General features: G+C 39.0%; 2 protein-coding genes across 4 annotated transcripts in view; both read left to right on the top strand.

Annotated features, from left to right (window-relative positions):
* The window catches only part of CCDC112 (coiled-coil domain containing 112), a 29,735-nt gene extending 24,465 nt beyond the window's left edge, over window positions 1-5,270 (top strand). Inside the window, exons 7-11 of one of the 2 annotated variants that reach the window (XR_011485945.1) lie at window positions 568-978; window positions 2,345-2,440; window positions 3,353-3,471; window positions 3,704-3,870; window positions 4,362-5,270. Coding sequence is in view for 1 of the 2 variants with exons in the window: in XM_070462350.1 (XP_070318451.1) it covers window positions 568-978; window positions 2,345-2,440; window positions 3,353-3,471; window positions 3,704-3,734 (657 nt within the window). In the remaining variant the exon portion in view is untranslated. Of the gene's footprint in view, window positions 1-567; window positions 979-2,344; window positions 2,441-3,352; window positions 3,472-3,703 lie in introns of both variants that reach the window. The other variant, XM_070462350.1, reaches the window with a different exon arrangement.
* PGGT1B (protein geranylgeranyltransferase type I subunit beta) overlaps window positions 5,110-13,883 on the top strand; it is a 56,779-nt gene continuing 48,005 nt past the window's right edge. Inside the window, exons 1-2 of one of the 2 annotated variants that reach the window (XM_070462352.1) lie at window positions 5,110-5,182; window positions 5,359-5,470. Coding sequence is in view for 1 of the 2 variants with exons in the window: in XM_070462351.1 (XP_070318452.1) it covers window positions 8,788-8,927 (140 nt within the window). In the remaining variant the exon portion in view is untranslated. Of the gene's footprint in view, window positions 5,183-5,358; window positions 5,471-8,760; window positions 8,928-13,883 lie in introns of those variants that run through there. The other variant, XM_070462351.1, reaches the window with a different exon arrangement.

Below are 13,883 nucleotides of genomic sequence, written 5' to 3'. Positions count from 1 at the left end.
ACTTTTAACTCCTTTTCTGAGTTTGACCAGAGATGGGTCACTCAGAAAGGATTCTAAGCCTAGAAAGAGAATTCGGAAGCAGAAGTGAAATGATCAGAGGAAAGGACTGTTTCCCTCTGAATATGAAGGAAGAGATAAAGGGGAAGAGGAGACTTCATGAGGTGCAGTCCTTGTGTACCTGCTGATTCAAAGAGGACGAGAAAGGCCAATGGAGTAGCCAGTATTTAGTGTTTTAAAAGATACGTTAAATTTTTTACAAAGATAAGTAGAAAAAAATTGCATTGATTTAAAAAACCACTTTTCAAACCTAAGCAACAAGGATACTGCAGTCACTATGTAGAAAGAGATATGGATTTGAGGTTGTATTTTAAAATGCTTTTGGCTGGAATTCCCTGGCAGTCCAGTGGTGAGGACTTGGTGCTTTCACTGTCAAGGCCCAGGTTCAGTCACTGGTTGGGGAACTAAGATCCCACATGCTTCACAGTGCAGCCAAATAAAAATAAAACATAAAACGCTTTTGGTTACTAAAATATTTTTTCTTGTTTTCATTGCTTTTTAACCACGTAGTCTATTCAGCATTGGAAAACCAAAAAGCAGCAAAAAATGGAGGAAATTTTCAAATTAAAGGAAAAAGACAGCATACAAGTACTTTCTCATAATAAACAGGAAGATAATCAAAAACAAAAAGAAGAACAAAGAAAGAAGCAAAAATTGGCCATTGAAGCTTGGAAAAAACAGAGAAGTATAGAAATGTCAACGAAAAACGCTTCCCAGTTAAAAGAGGAGGAAGAGAGAGAAAAGCAGCAGCAGAGAGCACGTCAGCGCCAGTGTAAACTAAAGCTGCTGCTGGAAACCTACACCCAACAGAAGAAAGAGCAGGCAGAGTTCTTGAGACTTGAAAAGGAGATACGGGAAAAGACAGAAAAGGCAGAAAGAAGGAAAACTGCTGCTGATGAAATTTCCAGGTTTCAAGAAAGAGTGAGTAAATACATTTCCTGAATAATTTTTCAGTGAAACACATGGAGGTATTACTTCCAGGCTCAATTCAGCAAAAATTAATTGAATGCTTCTTGTGTATCTGTCCTGGACCTCGTATTAGTGCACTGAAATAAGGAGGCTGCGCTCCCTGCTTTCTAGTAGGTTAGAGTCTGGCGGGAATGGCTGGTGTGCAAACGGGACTTCAGCGTGCTGCTGGAGGTGCCGACGGACAGGTGTGGGGGGTGCATTGCAAGGAGGGAAGGTACCACAGCTGTGTGAGACGGAAGGTGGTAGTTGAGTCTTGGAAGGGAAGAGGAAGGGAAGGGGAGAACTTTCCTAGCAGAGCGAGCAGCATGAATGGGCAGCTTGGAGGAGCGTAACAGTAGCTTATGGGGGAACTGTAAACACTGCAGTATTCCAGGGGAGACGGAAACCAGCAGGAGCAAGACGGGAAAGGCAGCCGCAGGCCAGGCCCTGAAGGTCTTGCCCGCTCCTCCAGACCGGCTGCGTTACTTGGTCGCTGTCCATCTTCCTACCGTAGTGTAAGCTCCATGAAGGCAGGGGTTTTGTCCTTTTTGTTCATGCTTTACCCTAGGGTCTAGCACATTATACTCAGTATATACTTAAAGGAATCAAGTTATTGCTGAGAGATAGGATTATAGTGATTTTAAACAAATGTATACAAGAAAAATCCTAATCAAAGAAAGAAGTTGCAGTCTCATCAGATAGGGTGGAATTCAGTCCAAATATATTTAAAAAGACAAGGAAGGGTACTTTAAAATGAAAAAGAGTACAAATGAGAGATAACTTATGATTGCATCAAAATATACATGCAAATACGGGCAACACTCATAAAGCAAAAAATAAGGGAAGTACAAAGAAAAATAATAAAAAAATAATAGGCAAAAACACATTACTAATGGTATTTCTTTTATATAAAAATAAAAGTCTCCCTACACAACCAAAGATCCATTCCCCAAAAAGGCAAGCAAGTCACATAATAAAAGACTTAGAAAAAAAGAAAACCCTGTATTATACAGAAAGTATAATGCAAGAGATCTAAAACTAGACATCTCTGTATTGATAATTGAAAATCTTACCCATTAAAAGAAAGGAAGTTTTAGATTGACCCATAAAATAAAACAAGAAGCAGTTCAGAGAAAGTGATTCAGAAAGGATGTGCATGTGTTACATTGATATTCAGAGAAAATAAAGCTCTTAGGTTTTCTTTTTTGGAAAAGTTGATATTACAGGTATATTGCTATTTAAGCAATTTAATTTTAAAAATTAATTTAATTTTACATGCAACAAATTCTAGCTAATTTTACTTCTTAATGTTATCTTTTTGTTGGTATATGTCTTTTAGGATTTACATAAACTTGAATTGAAAATTCTGAATAGACAATTAAAGGAAGATGAGAAGGCAGAAAAACAAAGAAAACTGGCAAAATTAAAAGAAAAGGTACTCTACACTGAGATTAATTTACTTTCATTGTTATTATCATAATTCTTTGATTTGTAAGGATACAAACATAAAATCCAATTCTCTTTTATCTCCAACTCCTTTATTTCATACTTACTTATTTACCAACTACAAAGCAACTGCTTTAATTCTACCATTTCACATTATAAGCACCTCGGTTTCCTTTACCCTAAATTCCTTCTCTCTTCCTGCTCTTTGTCCTTTTCTTCCTTCTTCCTATGTGAAAAAAAAGTGAAAGTGTTAATTGCTCATTCATGTGTAACTCTTTGCCACCCCATGGGCTGTGGCCCTCAGGGCTCCTCTGTTCATGGAATTCTCCAGGCAAGAACACTGGAGTGGGTAGCCTTTCCCTTCTCCAGGGGATCTTCCCAACCCAGAGATCGAACCCAGGTCTTCTGCATTGCAGGCAGATTCTTTATCAACTGAGATACCAGAGAAGTCCCCATTCTTCCTATATGAGCCTGTATTTTAGATCTATAGCAGCTATGAGCATTGTTTAATTTCATTGGTGATAGATACTAGTGACTCTCACAGATGAAACAAAGGACTACTTACTGGTGATTATTTATCTTAAATTTATTGTCTGTCATACTTTGCTGTGTTATATTTCCCTCATGAGAGAAATAGAAAAAAATATAACAGCGGAAGTAGAATAAAGTAACTAGAAAAAATAAATTAACATTTTATTAGTAGATTGATGTAATCCAAATTTTATTTTAGCTGTATGAGCACAATCAGAAGTTTACTGAAGAAGTTATTAACAAGTTTTATTTCTGTCTAGTGAATATCAAATAGTTTTCTTAAACCTGCTTTCTGTTACTAAGGATCTTACAAGTACAAACCAAATAGTTCATATAAATTAACTGGCACTCATTCTACTTCCCATTACAGGTTGAAAACAATGTTAGTAGAGATCCATCTAGACTTTACAAACCTACCAAAGGTTGGGAAGAACGGACCAAAAAGATAGGACCAACAGGCTCTGGGCCACTTCTACATATCCCACATAGGTAAAGAAGGAGTTAGAATGGGTGTTCACTATATAATAATCTAATAAACTGTATATGAAATGTATATATTTTATGTAATTTATATATTATATTTTATAATAAAAAGTTTATTATAAACTTTTAAAAGAGTGTATAGATTAAAAAACATCTATATACTTTTTAAAAGTTAACATTTAATCAAGACTTTAAAAAAATACCCTATATATTTATACTCTTTTCTTCTTCTCCTTAGGGCTATTCCAACCTGGAGACAAGGAGTTTAGAAAATATGGGATCATGAAATTCTCCTTTAGTTGATGAGAATGTTAGCATATGGAGTTATAGGAGGAGAGAATGACCATGTCCTTAAAATTTATTAGCCTCTTCAGATTGATTATTGTGTTGCATGTGAATTGGCAGGTATTAAGTTCTACAACGCATTGTCATTAGTATTTCCTGTTTATCCTAAGAGGGTAATTAATATATGTTGGCCTATTGATGTAAAAGTTCTTTGAATAAGTTTATGTTAGAAACAGTATTTTATTTAAATATTTAAAACATTTGAAAGATTTTTTTTTTTTTTGTCATGGCATGGAAAAATAAATTGAGACAATCATAGAGTGACATTTTTAAACCAAGATTTTGTACCATTTATAACTTGGAACTAAATTAACTTGAGTAACAGAAATTTAAAGTTTCTTCTTTTGAGTTATGAAATAAGTTAGAACTTTTTCTAAGTTTAACAATTGGTAATTTGTCAGTTACTACATTTTTGTGTAACAAATATTTTGTATTTGTTTGAAGCATGCTTTGTTTTATAAGGAAAATATTTATTTTAAAAATACACCTCTCACCTCATATATATTCTGTTATTTGCATTACTGATACACAGTCTTACTGGTCTCCTTTAGCTGTTCCCGTCTCTGTTCAGCCTTCTTGGGGCCCACACTGTGGTTTATAAACTCTGTGTCCTTCACATCTTCTTGACTGATGCACTTTTCTTTGGTGCTTTGTTTGCCTCAAGATATGAAAGTTTTGTTTTGTAACAACATCGGAAGTAAGCTGACTTTAAAGGACTATGATATTTCTTAGTGATATTTAAAATGTTTTAAAATTGCTAGACTAATATATTTGGTCAAAAGAGTCAGTTTTAAAATTCCAAACTTTTATAAATGAAAACACAATTTAACTTCACTCAACTCAACTTTATGGAAAAAATTTTTTAAAATCTTAGTTCCTAACTTTAAGTAGTTCCCAGCTTAACACGAAAGGCATCATATACATGATAAATATAAGAAATTTCATTTCTTATAACTTTTATCTCAGAGTATTTTAATTATAATTTGATCATTTAAGTCAAATGATTTAGATACAAATTTACTAGGAGTAGCGTTTAAAACCTTTTCTTATTTCACAGTTAATATTCAAAGTAGATGGCTTCCAGATTTTTGAAACTGAATTCTATTTATATAATTCTTGGTGCAAAAAGAGAATTAATATAAAACACTGTTACTCAGGAATGCCCATTTTATTTGTTGCACTTGTTCTTCTTAACTTTTTTAAATGATTTGAGGTGGTTTAGAAATAAAATATAAAGAATAGGACAAAATAATTTAAAAACAGAATTGAATAACAACAAGATAGAGCAAAGTAAAGGTTTCTTATGCATTGCTTTCTAACATGTTGCTTTTTTGTTGTACACAAATACAGCTTTCTGTTTCCTGTATTTAAGGTAAGCCTATTGTATTGAGTGAAGTGATTCTTACAGTTTTTGTTTAATTTTTTTTTTAATAAAAGAAAGTATAGTTATTTTGAAGAAACTTGTCCTTGTAGTTGTATCTGAAATAAATAAGGAATTTATCATATGGATCCTTTGCATGAAGGATATAAACATAATGATGTCTTCAGTTACAGGCTGATGGAAGAGATGTCAAATATTTCTTATACTGGATTAAGAAATTGAGAAAAAAACACTAAAGGAAAAATGTTATAAAGCACCCACAATTCTACTACTATAAAGGTAACTTCTGAAAATATAACTACAGAATTTAAATAGCTAGTGTTAGAGTACATTTTAGATACTATACTATTATCACTTAGCATTACGTCACGTACATTTTTCTGTGTTCCTATATAATTCAAACATTATCATTGAATAGCTAAATAACATTCAGTTTTATAGATACTCTGTCATTCCTATACCTTGAGGACTTGTGCTCTACATTTTTAGCTAATGTGCAGTGACATTCTGTGTGAGGGGTTAGATTCTGTCATATGTATGTCAGAATTCTTGTGTGGTCAGAATCACCCATGAAAACGTGGGTGATTACTTACCTAGGAAGTGTATTCTGTCTCAGCGAGTCCACCATAGAAATATTTTCTCCTTCTGGATCATATTAGTGATTCTTGAGCTGAGAATCAGATGAAATATTTGGCTTCCCTCTAAGAGCCAGGTTGAATAGATTGTCTTTCTATCTGAGCTTTGAATAGCTTCAGCCATTTGGTGGTGTATATGTGCATATTAAAAAGCAGAGACATTACTTTGCCAACAAAGGTCCGTCTAGTCAAGGCTATGGTTTTTCCAGTAGTCATGTATGGATGTGAGAGTTGGACTATAAAAAAAGCTGAGTGCCAAAGAATTGATGCTTTTGAACTGTGGTGTTGGAGAAGACTCTTGAGAGTCCCTTGGACTGCAAGGAGATCCAACCAGTCCATCCTAAAGGAGATCAGTCCTGGGTGTTCATTGGAAGGACTGATGTTGAAGCTGAAACTCAATACTTTGGCCACTTGATGCGAAGAACTGACTCATTTGAAAGACCCTGATGCTGGGAAAGATTGAGGGCAGGAGGAGAAGGGGACGACAGAGGATGAGATGGTTGGATGGCATCACCAACTTGATGGACATGGGTTTGGGTGGACTCCGGGAGTTGGTGATGGACAGGGAGGCCTGGCGTGCTGCAGTTCATGGGGTCGCAAAGAGTTGGACATGACTGAGTGGCTGAACTGAACTGAACTGATGTGCAAGTGAGAAAAATCTTCATTTTAATAATGGAATGAAAGCTCCTCTAGACTGAGCATACCTATGGACAATGACTGTTGGCCTCCATATTTGTACAGAAGCACCAAAGACAGCCCTCTGCCCATACCTGGCAGTTTGTTAATGCAGTATTTGTTAAAGACATGTAGGAATACCTTGAATAATTAGTAACTAGTACCTAACATTATGCAGGGTGCTTTGGACTGGTAAAAACTCCAGCCCACATGGTATGCTTTTTAAGAAATACATTTTCTAAGAAGGCTAACAAAATTATGCCCAAACTTCTATTAGCTGACTGTAAAAACCAAGTTCAGACCAGATCCTTGTTTGGATATTTTCCCCTAAGACTACCTCATAAACTTTTAAAGGGAAGACTGTATGGCTGAAGCAACGGAAATCACTCTTTTTGAAGAAAATTAAAGAAGCTTATGCTATTTCATTTTCTAGCATATGCATACTTGGAGAACACCTTGTGTTTACTTTCTGTTGCAAATTGATGCATTACTGATGCTGGATGACACACTGACGTAGAGTAAAATCTCTGGTCTCCTAAAGAAAATGATACCAACCCTCGTATGCAAATCAACAGTGGGGTGTGTGTGACACAACCCTTGTATGCAAATCAACTGTGGGGTGTGGGGGTGTGTGCGCATGCACATGCAATTCCTGGTATTCTAGAGGACTAGAAACATCTCTTTTGTAGCATCGATAATGATTTAATCATCATTTCAGTTCAGTTCAGTCACTCAGTCGTGTCCGACTCTTGCGACCCCATGAACTGCAGCACACCAGGCCTCCCTGTCCATCACCAACTCCTGGAGTCCACCCAAACCCATGTCCATTGAGTCGATGATGCCATCCAACCATCTCATCCTCTGTCGTCCCCTTCTCCTGCCCTCAATCTTTCCCAACATCACGGTCTTTTCCAATGAGTCAGCCCTTCGCATCAGGTGGCCAAAGTATTGGAGTTTCAGCTTCAACATCAGTCCTTCCAATGAACACCCAGGACTGATTGGTCTCTTTTAGGATGGACTGGTTGGATCTCCTTGCAGTCCAAGGGACTCTCAAGAGTCTTCTCCAACACCGCAGTTCAAAAGCATCAATTCTTTCGGTGCTCAACTTTCTTTATAGTCCAACTCTCACATCCATACATGATCACTGGAAAAACCATAGCCTTGTCTAGACAGACCTTTGTTGGCAGTGTAATGCCTCTGCTTTTTAATATGCTGTCTAGGTTGGTCATGACTTTCCTTTCAAGGAGTAAGTGTCTTTTAATTTCATTGCTGCAGTCACTGTCTGCAGTGATTTTGGAGCCCAGAAAAAATAAAGTCAGCCACTGTTTCCACTGTTTCCCCATCTATTTGCCATGAAGTGATGGGCCTGGATGCCATGATCTTAGTTTTCTGAATGTTGAGCTTTAAGCCAACTTTTTCACTCTCCTCTTTCACCTTCATCAAGAGACTCTTTAGTTCTTCCTCACTTTCTACTATAAGGGTGGTGTCATCTGCATATCTGAGATTATTGATATTTCTCCCTGCAATCTTGATTCCAGCTTGTGCTTTCTCCAGCCCAGCGTTTCTCATGATGTACTCTGCATATAAGTTAAATAAGCAGGGTGACAATATACAGCCTTGACGTACTACTCCTTTTCCTATTTGGAACCAGTCTGTTGTTCCATGTCCAGTTCTAACTGTTGCTTCCTGACCTGCATATAGGTTTCTCAAGAGGCAGGTCAGGTGGTCTGGTATTCCCATCTCTTTAAGAATTTTCCACAGTTTATTGTGATCCACACAGTCAAAGGCTTTGGCATAGTAGTTATCTCCATATTAGTTTTGTGGATTTTCTCCATTCAGCTTAAAACTGTGGCCCTCCAAAAATGAATCTGTCGGCAACTTTACACTGACCTATTTCGTACATACCATCTTCATGTTGTTTAGGGCCCTAATTGTTTCAAAACGACCTTGAAGCTATTGATCTTGCACTTCTTCCCAAGTATCGAACGAAGATAAAAGTTCTGGAAGGATTTGTGGGCTGAATTTTACAGGGTTTGAGAGGTGTTTCCAAAGCTTTGGGCTTAGAGTACAAAAGGGCAAGATCGTGCGCCACCAACGGGGAAATCTGAGGGAGAAATTGCCGCGTAAGGCCTTCGGTTGACAGCGTGCGGTTTTAATCGCCAACTGGGGCGGGGGCGGACACACGCCCCCTCCCCACACTCGCCACCCGGGTGTCGCCTCTCGGGTTTCCTTCGAGTCGCGCGCCAACTGCTTCCGGGTCGCCGCGGACGTCGTTTCCGTAGCAGTATGGCGACCACGGAGGATGAGCGGCCGGCGGGGAGCGGAGAGGGAGAGCGGCTGGATTTCCTGCGAGACCGGCACGTGCGGTTCTTCCAGCGCTGCCTCCAGGTTTTGCCTGAGCGCTACTCTTCGCTCGAGACCAGCAGGTAATTGGTAGCTCACAGTCAGCGGGGCCGACACGGGGCCCGGTCCCCCGAAAGGCGCTGTGGAGCTTGACGGCTTAGTGGGCGCCCGCAGGGAGCTGCGCCGCCGCCCACTGGGCACTGTCTTCCTTCCTGGGCCATGGTGCGGTCTCCATTGCTCCCGCGAGCTGCGGCCAGAGGGCTGGGACAAGCTGGAAGTCGCGGGCTTTTGGAATCTTCAGGTTCCGCCCTTTTTCACTTCCCAACCATTTTTTCGTACCAACTCTGAGCTGCTTCCGCGAGCCTGTGAGTCACTTGGCCTCACTTCTGAGTATAAAAAGAGCGTTTGTCATCGTATTTTAACTGATAATCTCTCCAGTGTTTCCCTTGCCTCCGTAAGGTCATTTAACTTTTCATTGAATGCCTGTATGGCATTCAGTGTATAGAAGCGGCAGAGAGCCTCTAAGGTTTCTGTAGATAAGAACTTTCCAGGAATTATAAATCTAGTGATAGGATTGGCGTAAAAGGTGCAGTGTTGGTTGGAGCAGCCTTGTTAAAGTTTTATTTGCAGTAGCATTGTGAGTTGAGGTCTGTGATCTAGCAGAGGCTAAGAAACTGAATTAGCCATTCAGAGTAGAAGTCTGGGGATGAGAAGAACGAGAGGAGGAGGCGATCTTTGCTCTGCATTGCTGTATTTCAAAGTGAGATTCCAGAGATGCCTTGGGCTGGCTTGGAAGAGAAAGCGTATTGGTTTTGCCCTGATCTCTTTCCGTATTTTCTTAAACTGAGCCTGCGGTTAAGCGGTTTGACCGTTTCATGACTGGGTCAGTTTTGGAAGTTTTTATAGATTACTTCTGCATGCACGGTCAAGAAATAATATATAGGTGCTGGAGGACAGCTGAACAAGACATGCAGGCAGTTTCAGTAGGGCTTTCAATACGTTCTTAAACCAGATTTCCTTAGACTTTCCCTAGTCACCCTTTCCTAAAGAGACTACTTCCAGTCACCACCTGAAATTATATATTAATTGATTGATTTAAAATCTTTCACACAGGATTGTGGACTTAAGGAAGGCACAGTTTTTGTCTTTCTTGTTTACTTCTATAACACCTGGGCTGCTTTATCCAATTCGGTAGCCACATTTGGATATTTAAATTTGAATTAAATAAAATTTAAAACTCACCTCCTCTGTTTGCAGTAGCTACCACACTTCAAGTGCTCAGTCACCACATTGGCCTATGGCTTTTGTTTGTATTTCAACATTTTGGTCATCTGAAAAAGTCCTACTGGACAGCATTGCACTAGATCCTTGACTAATCTGGCATAAAGGCAGGCAATAAGTGCATGATTTATTGAGTAATCATTCTGAGTTTAGCCCTGAAATATGAGCAGATTTTTGCTAAAGAAAGAGTGAAATATCATTTATATTCCTTTTTCCATCCATGTGTATTGATTGTAGAGCCCACGTCTTGACCTAAATTAAATTAGCATTTCCGAAACTCAGTCAATTGATTGTGACGGTATGGGATGTTTAGAAATACACTGGTAAATCACATTTATAGTTTATGATGATTAATTTTATGTGAATTTAAGGCATTTGAATAAAAACTATCATCTTGTTTTGACTGTTAAACAGTTGAACTTTGCTTGTAGCTATCACAGGTCTGTGGTTGCTTTTTCAAAATGCCGCTATGTTTGATCTCTTTAAAATTCAGCAAGGACAAAACCATATAGACTTTGTTGGCAGTGAACTCCAGTCTTCCTCATAGCATAAGTAAAGCAGCAAAAATTCTCTGATTAAACAATTAACAATTGATTTAATAACCATATAGCCTTAGAATTTACACCAGGCATTGTATATTAGATAACAGATATGTAATATCACTGCACTAGTAAAGAAGTATTAATTATATTTTTTATGCTTCATGTTTGTTATCTAATCATTTTGGATTTTTTTAAATGGCTCAGCTAATAACCACATTTAAGATACTCTGTGCATACTGGATTTTGTAGTGATTTTTTAGAAGTTTTTCAGTATTTCTTGATTCAAACTTGTTACTTTCCTTAGTTCAGTTTTAAATCCTTTTGTGGTGTATGTGATTCATAATTGACTTCAAGGTGCTTCTGCATGAAGCTTCAACTTTTTAAGCAAAGGTGACCCGTCACAAAATTTTTACTTAAGATTAAACAATGTGTTAACTAAAGTTGTAACTGTTAGCTGGTATTGTAGTTAAATTCCACAAGCATTTATTGAGGGGCTGCCATGTGTCTGGGTATGAGGATATGGTGTAAAGCAGCAGTGCCCAACCTATTTGGCACTCAGGGACCAGATTCGTGGAAGATGATTTTCCTTGAACGGAGGGGGGGGTGGGGGTGGGGGGGCCGCATTTCAGAGCAGGATTCAAGCACATTACATTTATTGTGCAATTTATTCCTATTAAGACATCAGCTTCAACTCACATCATCAGGCATTAGATCCTAGAGGTTGGGGACCCCCAGAAAGTAGTGATTCAGGTGTTCCTGTCCGTTTCTTTTTATTGATAGGTATGAAGCAGCTGACTCTTAGGGAGGCTACTATTGAACTAGACATTTAGACTCTTATTTGCTGACACATCATTTTAGCAAAATCATTTCTATCTCTCTTTTAGCCTGACCAATAGAATAATTTCATTTTTATTTTATTTTTCTAATAGTGGCTTTATGAAAATTAAAAGGTTCACCCAAGGTTTTTCTTCTATCTTCTGAAAAGTGGTAGTTACTAGTTAACTCAGGTGAATATAGACCTTGGATTGTGAGCTTTATCAGTGAGCAGGTTTCTTTTCATGAATAGTTTAGAGAGTTTTTTGGTTATATGATATTGTTGCCATTAGTGTTTGGGCAGTGGGCATTAGAATAGGCCTTTTTAAATTGAGAAGCAAAATATTGACCATTTTCTGTTATGTTATTTTTACAGACCCAGCTCTTCTAGAAGGGTTTAGACAATTTGTTTTGTTTCCAAGACATTTACAAAGTCTTTCTATTCTGGTGTCCTCCATATCCCCTGTGTATCCTGTGGTATAACCACTTAGCCACCCCCCAGCTGGCAACTTCTCTGTCCTTTGGTTCCTCCCTTATCTGAAGTATGTCACAGTCTGACAGCGTGTCTCAGTGCTGAGGGGTGCTTATAAAAATACGTACACCTGACATGAGACAAGTGCTCGGGCCTGGTGCACTGGGAAGACCCAGAGGGATCGGGTGGAGAGGGAGGTGGGAGGGGGGACTGGGATGGGGAATACATGTAAATCCATGGCTAATTCATTTCAATGTATAACAAAAACTACTGTAATGATGTAAAGTAATTAGCCTCCAACTAATTAAAAAAAAAAAAATACGTACACCTGAACCCCTCCCCAGATTTGTTGCATCGGACTTTCTGCTGGGCTTGGGAGTCTAGCAGCATGGTCAGCATCCCAGGTGGCTGTCAGGCCCACTAAAATCTGAGCCAGTTTGCCTAACAGGAGAAACAGAAGTACAGAGGATTACAGCAGTGCTCCCCAACTCTAACGTGCATGTGACTCACCTGGGGTCTTGTTAAAAGGCAGGTTATCAAGGTGTAGGTCTGGGCGGGGTCTGAGATGCTGCGGTTGCGACAGGCTCCCACGTGAGGCTGAGGCTGCCAGCCCCCCCTTGCTGACCCCTGCTGCCCCACTCTGAGTTTGCTTGCACAAAGGTTGTGATCGTCACAGGGCATTCTGGAAGCACCTCTGTAATTCAGCCCAAAGAGAGACTCAGAAAAGTCTAGTCTGAGGTTTCTTGGGAAAAAGTAACCCTGGAGCTAAATATTAAACGATGTGTTGAGTTTTCATGTAGGTGGGTGGATAATAGGCAAAAGGACGATAAAGACAATAAAGATAGACAGGCGAGTGTTGAGCAGAGCATCATCAGTCAGTTCTCTTAATCGTGGTTCAAACGGTAAGGCCGGTGTGGTCAGAATTTAGTATGAAGGGGTAGGCGTGGACTTTGCCATATCAAGAAACTGGGAACTAAATATCACGTGGGTGATGGGAAGTTGCCAAGCAGTGGGTCTTCCTGGTTAGATAAGCATTTCAGAGTGATCGTTAGACTTTAGATAGGTTATTCTCTTAAACGGGGCAAGAGCAGAACCAGAGTCATGGTAGTGACTGAAGCTGTTGCAGTCACCCAGGCGCCAGCTCCTGGGACAGCAGAGATAGGGATAGGAAGGAGAGGATGGAGAAGGAGGCAGGAACCCCAGAATTCTGGGGTTGGAACTGCCGACTAGAGAACAAGGGCAGAAGGGGCAGGTTTAGAAGGGAATGAGATGATGTCTGTAGTAGCGCTCACACCGTATAGCTGCTTAGTAATTTTCCCCGCAACTTTAACCTGCTTAAGTTTAGGATGTCTGTCTTCTTTAGTTTTGTCATACCACCAGTCTGTAGTGGTAAAGAATCTGCCTGCAATGCAGGAGACGTGGGCTCGATCCCTGGGTTGGGAAGATCCCCCTGGAGAAGGGAATGGCTACCCCCCCAGTATTCTGGCCTGGAGAATTTCATGCACTGTATATATAGTCCATGGAGTTGCAAAGAGTCAGACACGAATTTCACTTCTAGTCTGTAGTGGATATTCAGTAAACATTTATTATTAAAATTTAGTTTGCAGGAGAAATTTTATTTTGCATGTTAAATAATTCCCCAAATGTGTGACTGTTCTTGAAAATATTTATAGACTGAGTCAGCTGTTTCAAGATATTATGAATGAAGAATAGGCTTAAAATTCTGGAAATCATGAATCTTTTCACTATTCATTCCAAATTATTTATTGGTGCTTCTATGTACTGTGTATTTTAACTTCATGATTCCTTCTAATGTGTACTATAAGACTCCATTTCCACTGTTAATTTTATCCAGCAGCTGTGCTTCTACTTCTTAATGTAACTATTTGTTATAATTTTAGAACTCTTTTGCAATATGATTTTGGCCATGT

This window comes from Odocoileus virginianus, unplaced genomic scaffold, assembly GCF_023699985.2.
Source record: "Odocoileus virginianus isolate 20LAN1187 ecotype Illinois unplaced genomic scaffold, Ovbor_1.2 Unplaced_Scaffold_3, whole genome shotgun sequence".
NCBI classification, from domain to species: Eukaryota; Metazoa; Chordata; class Mammalia; order Artiodactyla; family Cervidae; genus Odocoileus; species Odocoileus virginianus.
Note: the sequence above shows the minus strand (reverse complement) of the source record. Positions and strands in the feature narration are given on the sequence as shown.